Source organism: Thrips palmi, unplaced genomic scaffold (assembly GCF_012932325.1).
Source record: "Thrips palmi isolate BJ-2018 unplaced genomic scaffold, TpBJ-2018v1 HiC_scaffold_4, whole genome shotgun sequence".
In the NCBI taxonomy this organism is placed as follows: domain Eukaryota; kingdom Metazoa; phylum Arthropoda; class Insecta; order Thysanoptera; family Thripidae; genus Thrips; species Thrips palmi.
The window spans coordinates 6844144-6868432 of NW_023144631.1; the positions used below are offsets into that span (position 1 = coordinate 6844144).

General features: G+C 61.2%; 3 protein-coding genes across 3 annotated transcripts; 1 reads left to right on the forward strand and 2 right to left on the reverse strand.

The window, feature by feature from the left end:
* The first annotated feature begins 37 nt into the window (after positions 1-37).
* Positions 38-2140, forward strand: LOC117649572 (predicted GPI-anchored protein 58). Its single transcript, XM_034392460.1, has 4 exons — positions 38-144; positions 545-723; positions 826-1623; positions 1706-2140. Exons 1-4 carry the CDS (start codon positions 127-129, stop codon positions 1902-1904), a joined length of 1194 nt encoding a protein of 397 aa, XP_034248351.1. The 5' UTR covers positions 38-126; the 3' UTR covers positions 1905-2140.
* A 1918-nt stretch (positions 2141-4058) lies between these two features.
* On the reverse strand, positions 4059-12075 carry LOC117649747 (fatty acyl-CoA reductase wat-like). The gene is made up of 9 exons (XM_034392769.1): positions 11970-12075; positions 8054-8338; positions 6824-7072; positions 6608-6753; positions 6426-6535; positions 6141-6333; positions 5800-6060; positions 5457-5714; positions 4059-5373 (listed from the first exon to the last, which is right to left on the reverse strand). Exons 2-9 carry the CDS (start codon positions 8330-8332, stop codon positions 5214-5216), a joined length of 1656 nt encoding a protein of 551 aa, XP_034248660.1. The 5' UTR covers positions 8333-8338; positions 11970-12075; the 3' UTR covers positions 4059-5213.
* A 733-nt stretch (positions 12076-12808) lies between these two features.
* LOC117649220 (coiled-coil domain-containing protein 137) lies at positions 12809-14671 on the reverse strand. The gene is made up of 5 exons (XM_034391755.1): positions 14248-14671; positions 13769-14087; positions 13544-13673; positions 13189-13448; positions 12809-13100 (listed from the first exon to the last, which is right to left on the reverse strand). Exons 1-5 carry the CDS (start codon positions 14322-14324, stop codon positions 12867-12869), a joined length of 1020 nt encoding a protein of 339 aa, XP_034247646.1. The 5' UTR covers positions 14325-14671; the 3' UTR covers positions 12809-12866.
* Positions 14672-24289: the final 9618 nt, after the last annotated feature.

A 24289-nucleotide genomic window follows, 5' to 3' on the forward strand; every position in this document is an offset into this window, starting at 1 on the left:
TGGGCCGGGACGGGCGCGGAGGGGTGGGGGAGGGGTGGGGGAGGGGCGGGGCCGCGACCCACCTTATAAGTGGGACCCCAGACCACCCCGGCCGTTCCATCCAGTAGCCCTCGCACGGCCGCCAACATGCTGCGCCTCTGTCTGGTGAGTCGCAGCTTCCAGCTTGCAGCGCTGTCCAGTGTCCACGTCCACCGCGAGTACGCACTTCCCTCTGCTCGTTTCGGGCAAGCCTTTCGATCGAGGGGGTGCTTCGGGGTTCTGCAATTGTCTGAGACTTCTGAATCGAGTGCTGTAATTGAGAAAAACAAAGCGGCGTGGTCGTGTAGTGTATTGCCCGGCCAGCCCGCTGGATTTTACGGAATCAGGGACCAACTCAGTGGCCAATGCCTAAATTGGCGGGGGCCAGGCAGCCCCTGCGCCAACCACACACCTCCGCCCGTCCAAATTTGCGGTGCGCCGAGTCCAGCGCGTCGCAGCGCGGTGCAGCGCGGTGCGGTCTGCATAGAACCGCCGATGCTTATCGCTGTTTGTCTCCGTCTCCCAGGTCGCGGTGCTGGCAGTGTCCACAGCATCCGCGGCATCCACAGCATCCACAGCATCCGCAGCCGCGGGCTTCATCCCACCATCCACCGTGTTCGCCCCGGCGCCGCCGACCAGCTTGGACATCCTGCCGCCGCCCCCGCTCCCGGAGAGCCCGCCCCCTGAGCCACACCCCCCGCCCCCGCCCATACAACCGCCACCGCCGCCGCCCCCTCCGCCACCCCCTGTCCCCGGTCAGTCGCAGGTGGAGTTCGGCGTGGGGACGGTGGGGACCAGCTCCGGCAGGGACGAGGCGGCTTTCGTGCCGGCCACCCCCGAGGACGCCTTCTTCAACCCCGAGGTCGCCGCCACCGCGCCCGCCCCCAACTTCGCCGTCCAGCTCGCCCCCGCGCCCCGCCGCTACACCCCCTTCGCGCAGTACGGGCCGCCAGCGCCGCCAGCGCGGCCAGCAGGCGTCGACCCCAACTTCGAGTTCAACGCCGTCTCCTCCGACTGGAACTCGCCCTTGGCCCTGGCCAGAGCTCGCGCCGGGCTGAGGAGACGACCTCACCGTCAGAGACACGGGGCAGGCCAAGACGACCCCAACTTCGAGTTCAGCGAGATCTCGTCTGACTGGAACGCGCCATCGGCCTTAGCGGGGGCCCACGCCTCGCGCAGGGGGCGGCCCGCCGCCCAGCGGCACGGAGCAGGCCAAGAAGATCCCAACTTTGAGTTCAACGAGATCTCCTCCGACTGGGGCGCCCCCATCGGCGCGCTGGCCGCGGCCTACCGCCGCCACCGACTGCAGCAGGGACTCCAGGACGACGAGGAGCCCCTGCTGGAGTTCAACGAGATCTCGTCCGACTGGAGCATCCCTGCCAGCGCGCTGCTGACGGGCTCGGAGGGCGGCCTCCGACGCCAACATGGGCATCACCGCCACGGGCACCGCCACCAGCACCCTGCCGCCGGCCAGAGCCAGCAGCAGCAGCAGCCTCAGGTGCAGCCGCAGGTGCAGACACAGGTCCAGCCCCAGTTGCAGCGAACGACACAGCCCCAGAGCCAGCCGAGCCAGCAGGCCGGAGTCGACGGCCGCTTCGTGTACAGGTACGTGCAGGAGGTTGTTTGACGCCTACTTTGCCCCTTACGTTCGCTGGCCTTACCAATGCCTGTCTCCCTCGCTCCGCAGCCACCTGGTGGACGGGCTGCTGTTCACGGGCCCCCACAGCGACTCCCCGCTGCACCTGGCGCGCTCGGACGCCGTCAAGCTCATCGGGGGCTCCTTCTCGTTCGTCAGTCCCGACGGCGTGCCGGTCAACATCCGCAAGATCCAGTTCCACAACCCCGAGCACGCCGTCAGAGTGCTCCCCGGCCTGGCCAGGTCGTAGAAGGGAAAGGCCTCTGCGCGCGAGGAGAGCAGAGTCCAGTAACCAAAATGTGATTGTAACAGCACGGTGATTTCCTAGCTCACTAGTTTTAGAGTATTTCGTCTTGTATTTTTATCTGTATTCTAAAATGTAGCTTTAGGTTCAGCCGAAAGATGAGTTGTCATGTTACGTTCAGGATGAGCAGTTGAGAGCAATGTTAAGTAATGTTAAGTAATCACTATCATAAGGAGCTTGTAATGTAGTCATGTAGAAATAAATACTGAGAAACACTCGTTTCTATATCAATGTCATCACAATCCAGTCATCCTTCAAAAGTACGTACCTTAAAAATTGCCCTAAAATGGCTCTTCTGTAGTGAATGCGACGCCGGGAAGGTCGGCAACTTAACTCACACTCTAGCAAAAAGCCCGGTTGCGCATCTACGATAGCCCACACCGCAACCACACGCGTGCCGGCCGAGCGGGCCGCTCCGGGAAGTCAAGTCGCACTGACGATGCACAAACGCAGTCTTTCGTAATTAGCCGCCGCGACGCGTCCTTCCAGGCCTCCAGCGCCTCCAGCAGACTGATTCCGAGAGTCGCTTTCGTCGATCGGTCTCCCTCGCTCTCTTGGGGCGCCCCCTACAGGCGCGAGAGAGACAGAGCGACGAAAGCGACTCTCGGAATCAGTCTGCAAGCCTCCAGGCTGCGCATCGTCACTTCCGGACGGATGGCTCGGATCGGCCGGCCCGGCGTCGCGTCGCGAGCGTCGTCGCGGGAGTCGCGGGCGCCGTCGCGGTCCACCGGCGTCACCGTCGGCTATAAAGGTGGACCGGCTGACCTCTGGGCGGCACTCCACTGCGACATGGACCCTCGGAAGGTAAAGGGCGAGGACGGGGACGGCGCGTCGGGCAGCGGCAGCCGTTTGTTTTGTTTACGAGGCACTGTATTGCCTGAGGCTGAGGCTTCTTGGTGTACCGAAGTTGCCCGCGATGCAGCGATGGCACGCGGGTTGCCTACCTAAGTCGGCGTGCCAGGAAAAGAAATCGTCTCCGCCGACAAGAAGTTGCCCAAAGAGGAGGCTGCGGTAGGCAACCCATGTGGCATGACTGCATCGTGGTTTGCGGGAGAGCGCAGTGCTGCCCCTAGTGGGCAGGCAGCCCATCGCGCTTCCGCGTCGTACGTCTCACCGCCGCGCCGGCGCTTTCTCCAATGTGTTCTCCTTGCCCCGCAGCTTCTACTCGTGGCCGCGGCGTGCCTGACGGCGTGCCTGACGGCGTGCCTGCCCCGCATCGCGGCAGACGACTCCACGACGGAGAGGAGCATCGTGACCGCGTTGGTGAGTGGAGGCCCGCTGGGCGCGGGGTGTCGCCACCGTGGGCATGCATGGCATTTCGGGTATTGACGTCTCTGCCTGCAGGCCGACGCAGACCGCTACGCCGGTGGCTTCACCGACGCGCACGTGGCGGACGCCTGGGAGCGCTCCGCGGACGGCTGGGTGCGCGGCGGGTACACGCTGGTGTCCGGGGACGTGCGCACCTCGGTGCGCTACGTGGTGGACCCCAGCGGCGAGATGCGCGTGATGGCGCGGCGCCCCGGGCCGACGCCGGGCACCGCGGCGGAGGCCGCCAAGGCCGCCTCGGTGCACCACCGCCTGGGCAGCCCGCTGCTCGGCGGCTACCGGCCGCCCTTCTACCAGCGCCTCGTGCACTTCGGCGGCCTCTCGGGAGCTCTGGACGACGGCTTCGACGACCACGACGGCGACTTCGACGACGACGTGTCTGTGGACGACGACGACCCGTTCTTCTTCGACGGCCCGGACAACTGGCACGCCGCCGCGTCCCCCGTGGACGCGTGGGCGAGGCTGACCCGCGCCGAGGACGGGCTGGGGGGGCAAGGGGCGGGGCAAGGGGCGGGGCCCGCGGCGACCGGCTGCAAGTCCACCAAGTGCCGCACCAGCCTCAACCGCCGGCCCCTGGCCAACCCGGCGGGCGCGCCGGCCCGGGGGACACCCTCGGGCACCTCCGCCGGGACGGGGTCAGCCAGCTTCCGGTCGGGCCACTACGACATGGTGTTGAAGACCGTCCCCGCGGTGGAAAGCCCCGCGCAAAAAGCATCCCCGTGACCTCCCCTCTTCTTTCAACCCCTAACCTTGTTCGAGATAGAAAAATACATGTCAGGTTTGAATAATTTTTGTAATTTATTTTAATATATTACACCGGGTCTTATTTACAAAATGCCAAAACTAGTAACAGTGACAACCCTGTCTTGTTTTATGGGAACAATGAGAACGAAAAATATGAATGTGACTTTGACGTGGACTGAATGCTGTCTTGTGACACCCGTTTTCTCCACAAATTTGCTATGTATTTACACTCAAATAATTTACACAACATCTCCATGCGTCGCCAAGGTGCTGCTAAATGCTAATCCGTTTGGAAGCACATCAAGGACGCTGAGGATGCGCTGAGGGGGGCGCCACTTTCAAAAGTCACTGTCCGAGGCCCGAACAAGTCATTTTTAAATTTAAAAAACGTCATTAAAAGTCAAAACGTCACTCCACTCATAGATTCAAAAAAGTCATTTCTTCTCATTTTCGGAGAGATATTGCCTCCATTCAAGGGGTTGACGCCACGATACGCCTTCAGAAAAGTCTAAAAAGGCACCAAAAAGTCTATAAAGTCCGCAGAAAAGTCAAAAAGTCAGAGACAAGTCAAAATGTTAGGGACAAGTCAAAATGTCAGGGACAAGTCAAAAAAGTCACCATTGAAATTAGTCACAGTCAGACAATCTAGTCTCAAGTCATAGTCCACATTCCCATCGAGTGGCGCCCCCGGGATGCGCAATGCCTCTACAAAACAGCCGCCGGTCCACGATGAATGACAATCAAAATCGTGATGTGACACACAAACGCACGCACGCAGCACTCACACATACATAAAACACTCACACATAGATACACTCATACATTCTTATACATATACACACAGAGAGACATTTACATTGAGTTGTGACTGCACCAGACTCTCGGAATCGAGGTCCGTCTGTCCGTCGCGGGCCCAGCGTGGCCCGGCATGGCCCAGCGGGGAGGGGCTCGTCAACGTGTTTTGAATGTGGCCCGCCGTCCAGCCGCCGCGGCGCCGCGTCCGCACCGTGGTCTCTAGGCGCGCAGCGGCATCGGCGCGCTCTGTCGGTGGAAATCTCAGTTGTTTTTTCGCGCCCGCAGCCCCGCAGCCCCGCAGCCCGACTGGTTTCCGTGCTCTTGGCCGTGAGCTTGACTCGGCATGACCTTGGGGGCAGTGAGGTGGCGAGGTGGCCGCGGCAGAGGCTACTAGCTGCTGGCCTGCACGGCGGTCAAGACGGGCTCGGTCATCCCCAGGAGGGACCCCACGGACCCCAGCCCCGGCACCAACCAGGACAGCAGCGCCCAGCACACTCGCAGCACCACCAGGGCGGTCACGATCTGCACGGCGGCGTGGCCCACCCACATCCTGCGAATAGAATCACACGGTTATTTCCAGAAAACTCCAGTGAACTCGCAGGACCCTTTCCTTCAGCATCGTCAGCCACTTACTTCCTGTGCTTGGCGCGCGCCTGCTCCACGTTCTTGAGGTCCTCCTTGAACATGTGCAGCCGCATGCCCAGGACGTAGTCGTGGAAGTACGAGTCCCAGTCCAGCGAACTGATGTCGAAGTAGAACTCCTTCTGGTCCGTCGGACTGAGCCGCTGCCACATGGAGCGGACGTTGCCGTTGTGGAAGCTCCACTCCCTGGTCGCGAAGTAGGCGATCACGTCGGAGAACTTGTGGATCTTCTTGTAGATCTTGATCATCCTACCGGAACGAGAAGAAGGCGTGGATAAGCAGGGGAACAACCGTATTGCGTGGAGTGACACCGAGTACGTCGCCGAGACTCTACCTGAACTTGCTCCCGGTGAGCATGCAGACGATGTCGACGAACAGGGCGGGCAGGAAGTGCAGGAGGTAGGTGAGGATGGTGTGGGTGATCCGCCAGTCGCACAGGATCAGCGAGTAGGGGTAGATGGCCTGCTGCGCGGGCGTGATCCAGCCCCACTTGGACGTGAGCGCCATGAAGGTGCCCCAGGTCAGCCTGTTCTCCACGGACGAGACGTAGTTGTAGATGGGCACCTTGCCGGGCTGCGAGCTCCGCACCTCGGTGCTGGGGGCACACAGTTTGACATCAGCGAATGGAACCTTCGGAGGGAGTGGCAAGCCAGAGCCGCCACCGGCAACACCCACCTCGCGGTGGCCGTCTCCCAGGCGGCGACGAGCAGGGCGTTGACGGCCATGTCGACGGGCACCAGGTCGGCGATGCACTTCTTGCCCGCGTTGAGCGTGTGCATGATGCCGCTGCCGGAGGCCAGCACCACGCCGCCGGGGCCGTACAGGTTGTCGATCCAGCCCGGCATGGGCTCGTGGGCGGAGTTGACGACTGGCAAGCCATGGGCAAGCAAAGCACCGATTAATGCACATTGTTTGGCGGACTGGGCTGCTTCCGCGCGACGACGTGACGACGCGACTCACCGATGGCCGGCCTGAAGACGCCGATGGGCAAGCCGGCGCCGTGGGTCTTGACGACGTTCTCGCCCAGGGCCTTGGTGAAGGCGTATGAGTTGGGCCACACGTCGATCAGGCTGTGGGCAGGGACACAGCGCGTCAATGCGTGCCGTCTGGCCAAAACGCGAAGGGGAAAGGGAGACACTCACGAGGGCGTGATGCGTTCCAGGAGCTTCTCGTCAGCCGCCTCGACGATCTGGGCCACGCGGTCGCAGTCCAGCGGCACGTCGTACAGCACCTCGTCGATGTCCGAGCGCGGGCAGTTGGCGTAGGCCGTGGACACGTGCATCACCACCTGGGGGCGGCAAAGTCGTCAGAGAAACGAACGAGGAAATCAGCGCCCAAATCAATGTAACGCTCCGCACCTTGAGGTTCTTGGCCTCCCTGGCGAGGTCCAGGACGCAGCGGGTGCCGCGCACGTTGATGTTGACGGCCACGTCGAGGGCCTCGTCGAAGCGGACGGTGGCGGCGCAGTGGAAGATGACGTTGGCCTTGTCGATGAGGGTGGCACGGTCCTCCTTGGACAGCCCCAGGTCCGGCTGCGAGCAGTCCCCGGCCACGGCGACCACCTGGTGCCGGAACTTGGGACGCTCCTCGCGCAGCCTCTGGAACAGCTGGGCAGAGCATAGAGGGTCAGTGCGAGTGCAGCCCTCGCCCACACACACCCCGGCGAGCCAGGCGAGCATCCGCCTGGGAGAGGCCCGCGCCGAAACAGCTTTGACTCGCCAGCAGACTGTTTCCGAGAGTCGTTTTCGTCGCTGTCTCTCTCGCACCCATAAGGGATACCCCACCAGTGCGAGAAAGACAGAGCGACGAAAACGACTCTTGGAATCACTCAAGGAAGGCAAAGGCTGCAGCGGCCGTGCACCGTGTATCGCATTGCTGACAAGCGCGGAGCAGGACAGCATCTCAATCACACCACACCACGCCACGCCACGCCGCGCCACGCCACGCCGCGCCGCGCGAATCACAATACAATCGAAAAACAGACGTAAAAGTTGAGGGGCAAATTGAGGACTTTCGATGAATGGAGGGATGGTGATTGATTGATTCGAAGTGACCGAGCGGCGACATTCGAGATGCAGAGTGGCGGGCGGGCGGGTGGGCGGGGTTGCGGCGTGGGACTTTTTCAGAGCCGTCCGCTTGCCCCCAGTAGACAGAGTCGATGGGTCTGCCGCGGTGACAAATGACGATGACGACGACGACCGGGAGGCCGATGTGCAAGTACAAGTACGGACGGGGCTGCACAGTCGCCGCACTAGTCAAACTGTTTGCTACTACTTCGCAAAAGGAATTGACAAATTTGTATGTTTTAAAAATATCCATGCACGCTTGATTTCCGCAGTACGGCACCGCCCGCAGCAGCGTTTACGAGTTGTATACAGACTGCGCGGCAGACTGGCCGGCGGGGATGGCTGTGTTATCGGCAGCCCCGCGGCACGCCGGTTGCACCTTCGCTTGGGAAACGAAACGCTGAGGCGGGGAGGGGCGGGGCGCGGCCCGCGGCGACACTATTAACGCGACGAGGAAGTTTACGGTTATTTGTTGGCAAACCGTCATTAGCGCCGAGGCATACCAGCACACTGTCCACTCACCGGGCAGTCGAAGACGGCCTCCATGCGCTGCTCCGGCATCTGGTTCTTCTTGGGCCGGATGAGGACGTAGACGGTGCCGAGGTCCGGGCACGAGCGCAGCAGCTTCTCCAGCAGCACCTTGCCCATGAAGCCGGTGGCGCCCGTCATGAAGACGTTGGCGCCGCGGTAGAACTCGGCCACGACGCCGTCCTGGCCCTGCGCCTGGCCCTGCGGCTGGCCCTGCGGCTGGCCCTGGGCCGGGTCGCCGACCGGGGGCGTGATCTGCATGCTGGGCGGCATGTTCTGCTGGGCAAAGAGAGGCGAGGCGCCATGAGCCGGACGCTTCATTTGCCGTCCTCGCGGTGCCGCGTTGCTTCGCAGGGAAACGGCGGGAGTCAATCAGGGACCCCCTTCCCCTTTGCCTCTACACACACGGCCACCAGAAGGGCCTGCCCTCACGTGAGCCCGCGTGAGCCAGCCTTCACGTGGGCCGACGCCGGGCTGCGTTACACACTGTACACTGAGTACGCTTTACATTTCAAATTGAATTGGTGAGTGAGTGCTGTGGCGCTGTTGGATGTAGACCGCGACGGCGACAAGCTTGTGGCGGACGCCGACGGGCGAGACGAGACGTCACCGTCGCCGGGCCGCGGCGTCAGAGTTCTGACTATCGAAGGTGAAGGCGGAAACCTAGACTTTGAAAGGGTGTCGCTGTCGCGGCCGCGGTCAAGGGAAGCAGCACCCGCATTGCCCGTCCCAGTTCCCACATTTATGCATGTTACATGTATTTTGATTTTCGGCCGGGCCACCTTCTGGGAAGGCGCGGCGCGCGGCGCGTGGGATACCCAGGGATACCGCGCCATAGCGTGGCCGAAATGAAATGCGTCACCGCGCGCCAAGTTACGCGGATCGGACGGCCCTAGCCATCCCGAGGCATCAAGAAGCGGATTAGGATGGCTCCCTGTCTAGCCGGATAGCCTGGCCCAGCCTGGACCAGCCTGGCAGTCCTAGCGGGACGGCGCGCCTCGGACAACACGGGAAGCGAACTCGGGATGGGTCCGCCTCCGGGGCTCTATTCTTGGCAGACGACACCCGTTTTTTTGTCCCAGCGTCCCAGCCAGCGAGTCGCGCAGTCGCGCATCGTCACGTGATGTCGTTGGTTCTCGGTTTCTGGCGGTCCCGTCCCGGGTCCCTGGCCGGGTCCCTGGCAGTCCCTGGTCCCAACCGGCTAGGCTGAGCCAAGACCGGCCGGCGTGCTGGCGATGGGTGCCTACCCATCAGGCGCTAGCGCGCGCCGACAGCGCTGCCCAGACAGGATTGGGCAGGATGCTAACATCTCCCATCAATCAGCGACATTTTGTTCCGTGTGTTTTTTTCGCCAGCAAATGTCATTAGCGTCTGCCTTGGTCCGACAACGCAAACCCTTGCTCGAACCCTTGCTCGAACCGCGCCCGAACGCTTGCTCAAAACCGTGCCCGAACCCGTGCGCGAGCCCGTGCTCGAACCCATGCTGAGGGCGTGCCAGACACTGTATGTTGTTTTGACAAGACGCCTACACGACAACACGCTCGTTGGTGAGCCGAAAGTGAGCGGCCACGACATGTCCGTCGCAGTCAACGAGTCCGTGTCGCTCCACCAGTAAGCGGCGGGGGAGCAGCGCTGCTGCGATGGCGGGGGTTCCGCCGTCCGCTCTCTCTCGCACTCATAGAGTGTGGCGCAGGTGTGCGAGAGAGACAGGGCCAGGAGTGCGGGCGGCGGAATCTCTCGGCAGGGTTGAGGCCGACTGCACCAGAGTCGCGCGCACAGCCCGAGCGCGTGCTGCAGGTACTGCAGGTCAAGCTCGTCGAGGTACCTTTCCCCTTTTCCCCGAGGCACCTTTCAGGTACTTTTCCCCCGGCCGACCGAAACCCAACACTTACCCAACCCTTGTCGGGTGGGTACCACCGTCCGCCATCGGCCCATCCGACACCGTCCCTGTATCGCATTAGCTAGGCCGCCGTAGGTCGCGGACGCGCCCAGCAGACTGATTCCGAGAAAGGTGTGCCTGGGGGGCACGCGGCCATTCGGCCGTGCGGGCCGCAGTTCGCGCAGGGCACACGTGCCACTTAAGGTCATGGCGGCGCGGGTGGCCCAGTTCGGCCGGGACTCGTTCTGTCTCTCTCGCACTCATGGGGCGGTCTGATGGGTGCGAGACAGAGCGACGCAAACGACTCTGAGTGTGCTGTTGAGCCACGCTCGGCGCTTTTGGGAAAGGATCTCGCGATCCGCCTGCGCTAGCCTGCGCCGCCCAGAAAACGAGGCCGCGGAGTTCGCACACTGCAAAACCACCACAGCTAGCAGCCACTTCGATGCCCAAAAGAAAAATAAACAACGTATGGACCCCCGTTGCGACAAGGGCTGCCTGCCAATCGTCTTGAATGACTAACTCCTCCCGGCGTGCAAAGCATGCGCTGGCGCACGCTGGCGGCGGGGGTTTTGAGACTGGAACTCGTTGCTGGGGGTCAGCGCACCCGCCGCCCAGTCCGCCGCCCAGCCCGCCCCCGGGCTGTATTCTGTATTTACGGAAACGCGGCCCACAAGGGCTGCAGCCGGCCGCTCTGTCTCTCTCGCACCTGGACGGGGCGCTTTATGAGTGCGAGAGAGACAGAGCGACGAAAACGACTCTCGGAATGTCTGGTGCGGCGTGCCGGTGCGTTGACGCACTCCGGCTCGTCAACAAGCAGGGCGGCAGGGCTGCAGGGCGACGCGACGCGGCGGTCCAGCCGTCCAGACGTCCAGCGACTTGCCCTTATCGTGGGCCTCTTTCCTCGTTATCGGCGCCCCGGGCCCCCGAGGCCCCGGGCCGTGCTAATGACAACACAACAGTGATAGCAGCAACGACCAGCGAACGCGCAGCGCGCAGCAACGAGGCCGGCGTCAGTGCTTTGGTGCAGCACTCGGGGCGACGCGGCGCCACCCCCGCTTTCCGGCGGAAAGAACCAAGCCACCTGTCTCTCTCGCACCCCTGTCGGACGCCCCACGAGTGCGAGGGAGACAGCGAAGATAGAAAGGAGTCTGCGGGCCGCGGGTCACGCCGCCGCGCCGCCGGTGGCCGGGCTAAGGCCAGAGAGGCGCAGCAGTGCAGCAGGGAGGACCCCGCCTGCACACTGACTCCGAGAGTCGTATTCGCTGTCTCTCTCGCACCTATACGGGACGCCCCATGAGTGCGAGAGAGACGGCGCGACGAAAATGACTCTAGGGATCAGTCTGCAGCAGTATTTCTAGGACTTGGGAGCGCGGTCATTTAAACCGCGCAAATGAGTCTTGGCGGCAAAACTCTGCAACAGTTGCAAGTACGACGAATCGCGCACGCAGATAACGACCTCGTCCCTACAATGCAACGGCTCTCATTAGGACGGCCACTCTGGGGTCCCCGTCCACTCCTTCAGTCGGCTGTTCGACTGGAGTGTAAAGGCGAACACGGCTGTGCGTGTCGCGAACTGACGCGGGATGCATGCCGCCATGGCGCACATCCATGCGTGACTCGTCGGGTCTCTGATTCACGTCTCATGAGGGGACTTTTACAGAGTGCAGATGAGGATCCATTCACAATGAGTTTCGCTACACGAAACGAAAACTACGAGTCAATCTCAAGAGAATGCTGCGTGCAGTGCAAGGTACTCACCACACGCGCCAGACACTAAAATTAAAGTGGTACAAACCGCAGAAGCGAGTTGACAATCGTTTATAACCCGTTGGCACCTGTGCTCGGTACTGGCGGTACACCGCTGGAAAAGAGGCTTGCCCGCCCCTGCCACCGAGCGGGCCGCACGTCAGAAATCAGTCTGCGATCCGATGTGCAAACTTTTCAGTTGATGACACCTCCGTACATCACTTCTTTCTGGCTCGGAGCCCTTGCGAGTAAAGTAAAACTCGTGGCGCCGAATCCCTGTCCCACCTCAGAGTGTCCGCGGCGTGGAGGTGAACTCGCAGCAGTGGGGTCCTCGCCGAAGTCTTCTCCGCGGCGAACGCGTCTCGTGTAGTGCCTGTAGTGTCACTCCTGGCTGCCGCCACCGACTGGGCCGAGTTCTGGACCCGCCAACTGTCACCACCATGCCCCCTGCCGGTCCCGCCGCCGCCGCTGCCACCACCGCCGCCACACCCGGAGCCCGCCCCACCCCGCCGGTCTTCCCTGCCCTACGCCCTGGCGGCCCTGGCCCGCCGCGTCCGAATAAGACAGATTCCGCGGCCGCGGCCCGGCCCGGAGTCGCGACTTCGCGGTGCTCCGCGGCCTTGAGCGCCCCGGACGCAACCCCACGTGCAAGTGAACCCACAATGTTAGGGAAGGGGTCTGCGTCAAGCGGTGCGTCGTGGTGCACGGTCTACGGGGGGGTCGCTTGCATGTGGTATTACCCGCCCACTGAGTCACAAAGAAAGAATGACACAATTCGGCGGAAAAAGAAGAAACGCAAAAAAGGCAGCCCTTCCGAAGCCCGGGGGCAGACAGTGCCAGCGAGTGTTTCGGAAGCGACTAGAAAAGACGGGGTGTTTTCCACTGCGATGGGCCGGTCTGGAAAGATACGCAGCGGCAGCGGGGCTGGCGGGCAGGAGCCACCTGCACTGCAAGTGCACGCCCAGCGCAGCCGCAGCCTGGCTCACCTGCGCCCTTGCATGACGCGGCGGGCGATACCATCGGGGTGCGGTCTCGTTACTCGTTACGTGTCCGCCGCCACAACAGACCAGAGCGGAGAGCGGACCTGAGAAGGCCGCGTTTATATCTCAATGCAAACACAAACATTTTACTGTTGATTAAATATAATTTTCCTTTAAATTCGGTTCCTATGGTACATTGGAATTACATTACTTCCTTGTTCATCTTCTTTGCTTTCATTAACCTATACGCAGCGACGACTGACTTCTGCTGTGCTTCAAGTAATCTTCTTTGCCCAACCGGTAGGTCCTTGCGCTTTCCAGAGAGTGCTGGTTTCCCAGCTTGTTTACTCTTCGCATTTGATGGCTTTGTTTTGCTCATTTCCTCAGCTAATTTACCTTGGATTAACATCTGATTAAACATAATATTCTTGACATTCTGTAAAGAGGAAAAAAAAAGGATGTTTACCTGAGATTAATTGCAAACAAAAAATAATACACATGGAATATGTGAAGGGGGCCAATACCTTCTCTGCAATAGCTTTCCTTGGCTTCACTTTTATTTCTGGTGGTCTGTCAACTACCTCACCAAATTTAATAGTTTCATGTTTGACTAGGCCCTCTTCTTTACTTTTTTCTAATTTTTTGTCAATTTTCTTCAGCTTTTTAAGCTTTTTTCTATGCTTTTTCAAAAATTCTTTCTCTGCTTTGGCAGCAGCCATCTCTGCTTGCTTTTTCTTCGTTATCTTCCTCTTCTTAGTCTTTTTCTCCTCTGTGACTTTTTTTGCTGGAAATTTAAAGGAAAAGTAAGTTTTATTGGAACAGGAGTTTGATATAAATTTTAACTCGGCAATAGCTGGTGAAAAATGTATGTTTACAAACCTTCTTCTTTCATCATTTCCTCAACTTCATCCTTTTCTTGTTTCTTTAGACCTTCAATGAGCCCAGTTTCTGCATCTCGCACAATGTCAACCTTGTATTTCTCTTCATATTTGACCTCTTTAATGAGTTGCTAGAATTATAATAGAAGTCAGACACATTAAATAAATATCTAACTAAAACAGTAACTTCAATCAATACAAGAATGATAAGCTGGGAAGTACTTACATCACAGAGCACATTACACCGATGAAAGAAAGCCTTATCAGATTCTCCAGGCCGCTGCTGAATCGTAGGGATCTGCTTCTCAGGTCGCTTCATACCTCGGAGCAACTTTGGTGTTGGTCCAAGAAACGCTTCAGTACTCAAAGGAGCCTTCAAAAAACCAGGTGGAAGTTCCTTCTTCTGTTTCTTTTTCTTTACTTTGGGCTTATCAAATTTACCATCTTTAACCATCTGACGAAGTTTGTTTATTTCCTGCAGACGTCTAGGCAATGGGTCGTCCTGATCATTTTTGGGCGGTGGAGCGTCTCGGACCTTGCTGAGTCTGTGAAAATGTAAAATTAAAAGAGCGGAGCGAATTAAATAACATAGAGGCAAGCAAAAGAAAAAAAAAAATATTTGCGACACAATGTGTTTTGTCAGGTTAGGTTTCCGTAGGCAGACGATGGAAGAATCTTGATCTGTTAAATGACTCGCATACTTACTTCTGTTCTCTTTGCTTCTTCTGCTGCAGCGGGTCCTTCACACCCAAGTGCTTCCTGACGGGAATCTTCCGCCCCATATTGTTCAAATCACAATAGGAACGCAAACAATAACATGCATGAACGCGAGGTTAGTTTCCAACTCAACTAACTGTCGCTGTCGCTACTCCGCGCTCTCACAGACTCTAGCCGGCGGCGGCAGTTCGGCGCTTTGCCGCTAGATGGCGCCACATCTGGCGAGCGGATTTTCCCGCGCAGAGTTTCAAACACCACGGTCCGCCGGTCGCTGCACTGGGAGAACGACTGGAACAGTACGTTCCGTTCTATCCTTCACACATTTCGCATTTGTTGGACGCAAAGTGGCTTTTTCGTCATTTCGAGAGTTCGTCAAGGACCGCACAACCAGAGATAGTTTTAGGAAGAAATAGTAGCGAAATTAAGGGCGAGTGGGAGTTGTCCGTTCGGATTCCAGTGCAGGAAGACTACTAGGTGTCGCCAAGTCCGTGCCGGCGTGGTGGTCGCGGCGCTGCTACGCCACTGGTGAGCGCCCGGAAGGCAGGCATCCCTTCGCGCAGCGCGCTGGTCACCCGCTGGGCGCTGGAAGGGTTGCCTACGCGCCGGGCGGCTGCGCCTGCTCTGGCACTCCAGACTGATTCTGAGAGTCGTTTACGTCGCTCTGTCTCTCTCGCACCTACACGCGACGCCCTATGAGTGTGAGTGAGGCACAGCGACGAAAACGACTCTCGGAATGAATGAGTCTGCTGGGGGGCGTTCGCCCGGCTCGCCGCCCCGTCTGCGCGCACCTGGCGGCCCGGCGGCCCGGCAGCCCCGCGGCCTGGAGGCGGAGATAAGTCCGGCCGAAAAGGGGCCACAATAAAACGGGGGAAAAATGTGCGCCAGAGGAAAGAGGAGCGCGCGAATGAATAGTTTAGAACCCCGAGTGTAAACATCATTTAGGGCCCGCGCTTAAGCTTAATGACATTAAGCGGTGAGTTTATCTTGTTGGCACGGCGGGGCCGTGGCGGGGCGGGGCAAGGCGGGGCGGGGCGGGGCGATGTCTCGTGCTTATCGCGATCTGGCGCGCTAACACACTGAGGAGACCGCGGCGGCGGCAAAGAGAGAGAGGAAAGAAAAGAAAGCGAAGAAGGACCTCCTCGTGCTCGTTTCACGCGCGCATTCACTGGCAGCGAAAACGGCGGCGAGAAGCGCCAAGGCGAGGCAGGGCGGCCCGGATTCGGGGAATGACCCGCGGCGCTTGCAGTGCAGGCGTGCATCGGGGAGGAAGGGGGGCGGGGTATCGGAAAGGGAGCCGCAGCTGTTGACAGAGCGCACCTCGCCCTCTTCCCGACCCACTCCTCATCGCGCGGGTAAAGTTGACTGCGCCGCGCCGCGCCCCGGGGAGAAAAATCGGCTAAAAAGGCCAGATTGTCAGCGAGAAGCCCGGGGCGGGGCGGGGCGGGGCGGCCTGGAGATAGATCGGCCGGGGCCGCGGTTGGTGAGCGCCGGCCGGGTGACTCTTTTTCTGGAACACCCCGATCACTGATAAGTCACGTGTCGCCGCAAAATGTGGGGCCATCTTGGCTCGGCGGAACCGAGAAGGAGGAGGAGAGGCGGGGAAAAAAGTGGAGAGAGAAGTTGCGGCGCTTGGCGTTTGGCGCGGGGAGAAAATTTCTTGGTGTAAAAATATTTGACGAGGGTCGGCGGGGGGTTGGCGGGGGGTTGGCGGGGGCTGGCTGAGTCGGGCCGAGAGGCAATCGCAGCGACCGTGCCGGGCCGTGCCGGGCCACGCCGCACGGCGGAAGGCGGCGGCGCGGAGCGCAGGCTCGCCTCAAAGGATTTACTTGAAAAATTAAAAAGCTGCCACTGCATTCACGAAACAACATGGGGGTCTTTCGGGCCAGGAGCACGCATACGAGCGACAGGGTAAGAACGCGCGGGACCACATGCCGCGGGCCGCATTCCTCAACTTGCTTCCACCCCGGCCCGGCCCGGCCCGCCCCGCGTCAGACCGCACCTCCGACATGTTGGGGGCGGTGAAGGCTTGGCTGGGTTTGGCTACGCGCTACGCCGGGCCGCCACGCCGCTACGCTGCGAGACCACGACAAGGGAGAAGAGAAAGCCAAGATGGCCGTCTTTGTGTTGGACCGCCTGAAGGGCCTGAAGCTTGAAGGGCCGCTGCCTCCCGAAAGGGGAGACGAGACGAGACGGCTTCCTTCGCGACGGGACGCGACGCGCAGACGCGCACGGGGAGGCGAGGAATCCCTGACGGCCACATCACAAGGCGCTGTTAGCTGTCTCCGCCCGCCGTCCGCCCACCCGTCCGCCCACCCGTCCGCCCGTCGCAGAGGCACATGTGAAATGAGGGGATTTGTTAGAATTAGGGCGGACGAACAGGCGGGCTGACAGACAGACGAGCGGGCAGACAGACAGGCTAGCGGGCGGACGGACGGAGGACGAGTCGCGGTTAAATCACGCCGGCAGACTGCTCCGTAATGTAGTTTCCTATCCGAGACGCCGAAAATCCAATCCGACCAGGACAAGGGGCGCGGCGGCGAGGCGAGGCGCCATCGAGGCGGCGGCGAGGCGCGGAGTGGCGTGTGACACGGATCGCGGCGCCGGGCTGACACGGCCGTGACACGAACGTGACACGAACGTGACACAAACGTGACGCGCGCGCGTGGATACATGCATATCGAGGAGAGGTTGATTAGATTGCGGGGCTGGTGATGAGCCACTTGTCGACCAGGATCCGACTGAGGCGGCCCGACCGGCAGCCAGCCGGCAGCCAGCCACTCCATGGAGAACCCGCCGCAGAGCGCTCCAGCTCGCTTCGACTCCAGGGCGCCGAGCGTCGTGTTCGACAGGATGTAAAATCGAATCTGGAACTGCGGCTGCGCGGCCTGGAGTGGCGTCAACACTCGGGGTCGCGGATCGGGTCGGTTCGGTTCGCGGTGTTCTGCTGACTGACTGGCTGACGACGAAATTGCGCAGTCCTGAAGGGCCACACGCCGACTGTAATATGTGGGGCCCTCCAAAAAGAAAAGGCTACTGGTTTTTTGAAATTGCGCCGTGGTTCCCGCCGGGGATTGCAACGTTAAGGGTTCCTCGGTCCTCGGTCCCAGCTCTTTTAAAACTTTTTCCTTTTCATCTTTTGTTTTTCAGAATTGGGAAATGGGAGAGGTGGTGACGATACACTCTCGCGCGACGGCGCCGCGGCGTACGGGTGTCGAAGCCACATCGCTCAACATCCGAGCCCGCACCGGCGGCGTCGCCGCGTCCTTTTCCAACTTTGTTGTTCTTTCTCTTTTTTTTTTCTCCCCCTCGGGCCGAGTGCATATCCGTTTTTGTGACTCGGCGGGAATAAGCCGTTGCAAAACTTTGCGCCGAACACGATCCAGGCCGATCCAGGCAGCAGGTGTGTGTCGGGGCCGTCGGGGCCGCCAAGGACCACGATCGCCTATGTCGTCACTCGCTGCCGCGCTGCCGCGCTGCCGCGCTGCCAACTTGACGTGCTGCATCACCGTAAGAAGAAGAAGAAAACAAAAACAACAACAACAACGAAAAGTCATCACATCTGTAGCCGGCCAATCCATCCTGCTCACCTGCCACCGCTCTATCGGCTGGCGGAGAGGAAGCCGCCGCGGCGCCGCACTTTAATTTGCAAATATTTATGCCCGCCAGATGGATAGATGGGTAGATAGATAGACACACACCTGGGTCCCCACTATATTTCTCCCCGAGGCCCGGGGCTTTGCGGCGCGAGGCAGAGCGAGGCACCGGCACGACCCCGAGTGGGCTCAGGTCCTTGCTGCCGCCCTGCCGCCCTGCCGCCTTGCCGTCCGTCCGGAACACTTGGCCATTCATTAGCCCGGGGCTCCAGGGCTAGGCTCCAGCGCTAGGCTCCAGCGGCCCGGAGTCTGGAGCCGAGCCGCGGGGCCGTAAACAAGCCGAGCACTGATTTGGCCCGGGCAGCGCCCCGCCCCGCCCCGCCCCGCCCCGCCCCGCCCCGCCGGCAGAATGAATGGAGAAGTGTCTGCGGCGCATGAGAAACTGCGGCCCGGGCAGGGCAGGGCGCAGGGGCGCGGCTGGCAAGCGCAGCACGGCGCATCGCATGTGGAGACCGACAGGGTCTTCGACATCGTCGCGCCGCTCTGTCTCCGTCGCATCGCTACGGGACGCCCCGTGAGTGCGAGAGAGACAGTGCGTCGGCAGTGGTGTGCGCGGCTTGGCGGCGGCGGGGCAAGCGCCTGCGAAGGAACGGGTAGGCAACACGACGACACCCGCGTCTTGCCGCCGCCCCGGGGGCCTACCCGGCATTACCATTACCATTGCGGGCTAGACCACACATGATCGTATGCCGTTTCGGGCCCGACACTCCTAAACGAGACATGGCCGTCCTTACTAGGGTGACACGTTATACCGGCGGAGAAGAACCTCCATTGGCCGCCAGTCAGGGCGGAGGCGTACATCCCCCAGGGCGTCGACGCCGAGGCCCAGCACGCCGAGATCCCCGACAGTGTGGTCGGCGTTCCTCTTGCTCGAGTTATCTCTGGAGAGCTTGCCGAGGACTCTCCCTCTAAGCACTCCCCTTTAGGCTGTTGTTCATCAGGCCCCCGGTGGGGGGTAAGGCCCCTTGCCCCATCGGGGCGCCATTGGGGCCCCATTGGGGCGCAGGGCTCACGGACCACACCGGAAGGCCCTGGAGCAATGGCGGGGCGGGGCGAGTGTGGGCGGGGCATGGTGATATGGCGGCAGCAGTTGCGTCGAGTAAAAAAAATTCCAATGCTAATCGCATTGCAAGGTGTTCCCATTTTCATAACTGGTTTAAAAGTAAGTTATGAAATACCAATAAAAAGGCGTCCTGGTTTGGGAGCGGTATTGCAGCAAAGTTTGTCGAAACGGTAACAAATCTGTAGAAATCATGGTTTGGGCTGATTTTAAGCAGCCACTGCATCTAATCTAAGGCGGCTAATCATTCTCCCTCAACGGGTGGGTACTCTTAGGTTCATTGTTGGTTAAGTTGTTCTTAGCTTACCTGCCTGGCGTGATGGACTCTCCCTTCCCTCCCTTCTTCTCCATCTCCCTCTCCTCTTTCCTGAAACAGGTCCGACAACCGCAACATTCGATTCCTAACCTTTCCTAGCCCAACGGGGTTGCGCCCTCGGTCGCGCCGAGCTCACGTGATTGCCGGACGCCCCCCGAATGGAAATTAAAAGAAAACAGGCAAAGGCCTTGGCGGTCGGGGGCGGCGCGCGGGGGCGGCGGAGGGACGGCGAACTGCTCGCCTCGCGCCGCCGCCACCGCCGCCGCCGCCTCAAAGTCTGTTCCCGTGTCGCGGCTGCAAACTTTGCCGTGCGTCTTGTCACGCGTGTCGGGTCGTCACGGCGTCGTCACGGCGTCGTCCCGCTGAGCGCCGCGGCCCGCACAATGACACGCGACAACCATTACCCGAAACGACGAGCCGCCGGGCCGAGGCGAAACAACGCCCAGCCCGACTCGCCAAATAATTTTCCCGCGCGCACCAACGAGGCGGCAACACGGTGACGTCATCCACGCGCGTGCCTCCTCACTGCCTCGGTCCGGCTCGTCTGCATACCGGCGCGGCCGGTGCGGCCGGTGCGTGGTCAAGCAGGCCTGCATAATGAATACCATAGCAGCGTGTTCGCGGCCCGCAGGACAGATATTGCCTCATGAAATGGCCGTTTGTCTTGTCTTGTGCTTGTCCAAGCCATTCACAATGTATTAGCAGACAAGCTGGCCGAGTGGGCGGGCGGGGCGATGTCGACCCGTGCGTGTGTGTGTGTGACGGATAGATTCGTGTGTGTGTGTGTTGTGCGTGCGTGCGCGTACGCCTGCTAATCTCGGTGCCTGGGCGCCAGGGCGTGACACTGCATGACTATGCGGCGTGTCGGGGCGTGGCGGGGCGTGGCGGGGCGTGGCGGGGCGTAACACATGTCGATGCAGCAAGTTTAGTTCGGCGGGCTTCCGCTCCAGGGCGCGCCTGCACTAGTTCCGTCTCCGAGGCGGCGACCCGGCCAGGCCAACCCCGCGCACCCCCAGCAGCAGACCGATGATTCCTTGAACAGTGCCGCGGCTCGTCCCGCGCTCCGTCTCTCTCGCACTCCTGGGGCGCTCCGCAGGGGCGCGAGAGAGACAGGGCGATTGACCCGTCGCCGCAGGAACAGGAAGCGCGACGTGTCAGGCCGAGTCAGCACACTGGGGGGCGGTCGGTTCGGTTGGCACCCCTGTCCGGGTTGTCCGGCCGGTCGGCGCGCCGACTGGTTATGCTAAGACGCGGACGGCGTCACGGCGTCAGGGCGTCACTTCCGGGGGCAAGGTCGACGTGTTCCTGGTTCCTGGTCGCGCCCGTCGTGTTGGCACCCCTGTCCGCGGCCTCTGACCCCGCCCGCCCCGCCAGCCCCGCCAGCCCCGCCTCCCCGTAGTGCGGGATATTATCCGGTCATCGGGTTGCCGACGTGCCCTGCACGCCCTGCATGCCATTACCGGATACCGCGCGTGCACTGCGTTATTGAATTAGAGACCGAAAACGGGGGAAGGGACCACGCACTAGCGCCGCCGCACCAGTAAATTAAAAAAAAATGCGCGGTTGAAATTTTAATTTTTGTTTTTGAAATATTTTATGTAATGCGGGGAGCATGATCTGGATCTGCGTCACGTGCTCCACCGGGGCACTCGCGCGGGGCAGGCACTGGCAGGCACGACACATGACCGCGCACGAGCCCCCCCCCCCCCTTTCCGGTAATGCGCCGCCAGCCCCGCTCTTAAACGCCATTTAAAATGTCATTAAAATTTCAGCATGTTAATTTTCGAAGGTGGGCCCCGCCATCCAGGGCCGCTGCCCGGGTAGTGGGGCGCTGCGCCGCGCTGCGCCGCGCGGGCGGGTGATACTTTCGATTAGCTCCACGGCGGACGCAGATTCAATAAAGCAGCAGGGGGAGGGGGAGGGGCAGCGGTGGCGGCGGCTCTCGTCAGCGGAGTGTGCGTGGTAGCATGGCGGCTCTGCGTAAGACACTCACACACACACACACACACACACACACACACACGGCGGAAAGGGGTTCGGCCCTTCGAAAGTCGCAACGTTTGCGCGCGCTGCTGCCTTCACGCGTGGGGTATTGACGCTTCGGGCCGGTACTACACGTGCCGTCACTACTCCTAGTATGTAGGGCCTCTAGGGCCTCCAGCCTCGCAAGGCTGCCGCCGCGCCTCCGTGGATTCCACTCCGGTGAAGGTATTCCTCGCAATTAAGAAGCTCGCCCCTGGCCGGGCCGGGTCGGGCCGGGCCTCACCGCCCCCTTTGCGGTGGGGTGGGGCTGCACATGTGCTGCCATCTAAGTAGGTATGCGAAATGAAGAAGGGACGCAAGCGGTTTAGCAGAAAGACGCCAAGGGGGAGGGGGGGGGGGTCCGCAGAGCCCCGAGGCACATATAAAGCCCTCCGCCTAGCTGCGCGGAGCTCAGCTGCCACACGCTCTCTCTCTCGCACACACACACAACCGCACACCACACACACACACACACACACACCACACACTCACACACACCTCTACACCACTAGTTGGTTAGCGACTTGGGACAATTTGCGAACCAGAGCAAAGCTGAGGGCTGCGGTGTGGGGCGGAGAGTAGTGGATAAAGGGAGAGCTCGTTGGCGGGGCCGGAGGGGGAGGGGGGAGGGGGAGGGGTAGTTGGATGAGTGAGTTGGAGTGCGAGGGGCCGCCCTCCTCCCCGACGCCCAAATTGTGCCAATCGCGGACTGCTATTTTTGCAGTGTGGGCGGAGGGCCCCGGAGGGCCCTCGTGAAACACACGTGTGTCAAATGTGGCGGGGAGAAAAATAATAAAGGAGGATTGCAGTAAAGGGCGGCGGGGCGCGGGTGGCGGAGGGAGCGGCGCTGCGTGATGGACACGCGCGTGGCGGGGCGGGGCGGGGCCGGGTCATCAAGGAGTTGGAATGGCCTGGCCGCGCTGCCGCGCCACTGGTCGTTGGGCCCGCCAATGGCCCGCCAGCCCGCCAGCCCACGGTGGACATGATGAACATGACCAGCACCAGGGCCAGCGTCCGGGGCCGCCGAGGCGCGCCACCGCCGCCATTTCATACGGCGTCAGCCATCCTGGGGCCGCCCGGGCCGCCCGGGCCACGCGTCTCAAACTTTGTAGCTTGACGGCTTGACGGAGTAGCAGCAGGGTGCTTGCGCGAGCGTGCGTGCGCCGTGTGTGTGTGTGTGTGTGTGTGTGTGCGCGCGCGCGTCAGACTGTGTGGGAGGGCGCAGCCCGCTGCCAGCGATCACCTGTCACAAGTCCGCCCCCGAATTCATCAGTTTCGGCCGCGGCGGGGGAGGGCGGCGCTGGGAGGAAGAAATGAAAGGGTGAGGGGGGAGTCGAGTGCGAGGCAGAGGTGGGCAGCGAGGCGGCCGATGCACAACACCCACAAACAGAACGTGGCCCAACGAAAAGTGCAGTGGGGCAAATCATGTGCAGTCGTTGGTGTCTTTATGCCCTCAGCCCCCCTCTTAACAGCCTCATGAATTTTGCAAGTTTTCCGAAGCAGCCCACAGGTGGCTGTGCGAGGGGCCGAAGCCGAGCCGAGCCGAGCCAGTGGGGCCGAGTCGAGTAGCGCGGCCGGCGTGCTAGACGCGCCGCAGGTGCTGCCTGGTGCTGCCCTCTGGTGGAGCCCGCCGTCTCCAGCCAGCCTCTCCCTCCGATCGAAGTGTCACCGCGTCCCCTCCTGCCTGGAGCTGGAGCCTGGCTGGAGCCGGGCACGCCGGGCATGAGGCTGAGCACGCCGACGAGCAGAGCAAGCCGGCGGACTGGAGAGGACGCCGTTGGAGCCATTGACCGTCAGGAGCGGCTCGACCAAAGGCAGCCATCCTGGGGAGGGCGACGAGTACGCTGCACACCGACTGGAGTCCCGCGGGACGTGCGCCACGTTCGACATGGCTGGTCAAAAGCGAGATCGCGGACCCTCGTGCCGACAGAGAGACGCGGCGGACGGACGGTGGGGCAAACAGACGGACAGCAGACAGTCGGACAGACCGGCGCACGACAAGAAAAGGCCACATGAAAGGCGCCGTCGAAATAAAACGCTCAATTAGAGAGGATATTAGCGATTTGTGATTCCCTTTCAGCGCCCTTTTCCTCGTCACCGCGGCGGGCCGCCACGCCGCCACGCCACCCCCTCCATCACGAGCAGAATTTTAAAGAGCAATTTCACTTGCTGAGGCTGAGCAGCGCGCCGGCGCCGGGAGGAGGGGGGGGGGGAAATGAGCGCGTATAAAAGAAAGTTAAGAATGGGCACCACGACCTACCCTTACTACTGGTGGCGGCACGGCGCGGCACGGCGCGGCACGCGCTGTAGCGTGGATGTCTTTCTTCGTCTTATTGTTCGAGGCCAACTTTCTCCTTGCTCCTCTCTCCTCCCCCTCGCTGCATACTCTTCATTCACACAATCAGGGCCCGTAAAAACTAAGGAGGGAGTAAATTAAAAGTTTGTAGAAGCTGTTGGGCTCGGCGTGCCGCGCCGTGCCTCGCAGTGCAGGCGCTGGAGGGGCTCTTTGCGGCGCGTTGAATGGCCCCACGTCGTCCGCCCGCTTGTAGACACACTTGGCGTTGTTGTTGACTTTAATTTGAAGAGGGGGCCGCGAGGCCAGGGCGAGCAGCCCGGCCGGTTGGCCGCGCGGTTAAGAGCACTGCCTTCGGACGGGACGGCAGATCCGTGGTTCGAACCCACCCTCCCGCCTGTATTTTTTTTCCTTCCGAGTGAATTACTGTTCTGATTTGTGGCATGCTAACGAGCCCTCGCGACGTCGGCTCGTCTGGACGACGTCCGTCTTGGTGTTGCAGTGGAGGTGCCCGGCGTCCGCCCCACTGCCAGGCGGCCCCGGCCAGGCGGCCCCGGCCCGGCCACAGCCCCACGGACTCGAGGGGGCCAAGGAGGCGACTTGACGGCAGGTGGCTAATCAGCCCGTGATCCTTTTCCGGAATGATCACTTTCCGGGCCAGCTGCTTGCCCCGCTTGCCCTGCTTG

Excerpts from the sequence above, each read along its gene's own strand:
- LOC117649220 (XM_034391755.1), bottom strand. The coding sequence starts at position 14,324 with ATGGGGCGGAAGATTCCCGTCAGGAAGCACTTGGGTGTGAAGGACCCG. Across the intron at positions 14,088-14,247 it reads AAGAAGCAAAGAGAACAGAA|ACTCAGCAAGGTCCGAGACG; the intron begins GTAAGTATGCGA and ends ACATTTTCACAG. Across the intron at positions 13,449-13,543 it reads GGAAATGATGAAAGAAGAAG|CAAAAAAAGTCACAGAGGAG; the intron begins GTTTGTAAACAT and ends TTAAATTTCCAG.
- LOC117649747 (XM_034392769.1), bottom strand. The coding sequence starts at position 8,332 with ATGCCGCCCAGCATGCAGATCACGCCCCCGGTCGGCGACCCGGCCCAG. Across the intron at positions 7,073-8,053 it reads AGGCCGTCTTCGACTGCCCG|CTGTTCCAGAGGCTGCGCGA; the intron begins GTGAGTGGACAG and ends TGCTCTGCCCAG. Across the intron at positions 5,715-5,799 it reads CTCACCGGGAGCAAGTTCAG|GATGATCAAGATCTACAAGA; the intron begins GTAGAGTCTCGG and ends TCGTTCCGGTAG.
- LOC117649572 (XM_034392460.1), top strand. Across the intron at positions 724-825 it reads GAGCCACACCCCCCGCCCCC|GGACGAGGCGGCTTTCGTGC; the intron begins GCCCATACAACC and ends CAGCTCCGGCAG. Across the intron at positions 1,624-1,705 it reads GACGGCCGCTTCGTGTACAG|CCACCTGGTGGACGGGCTGC; the intron begins GTACGTGCAGGA and ends CTCGCTCCGCAG.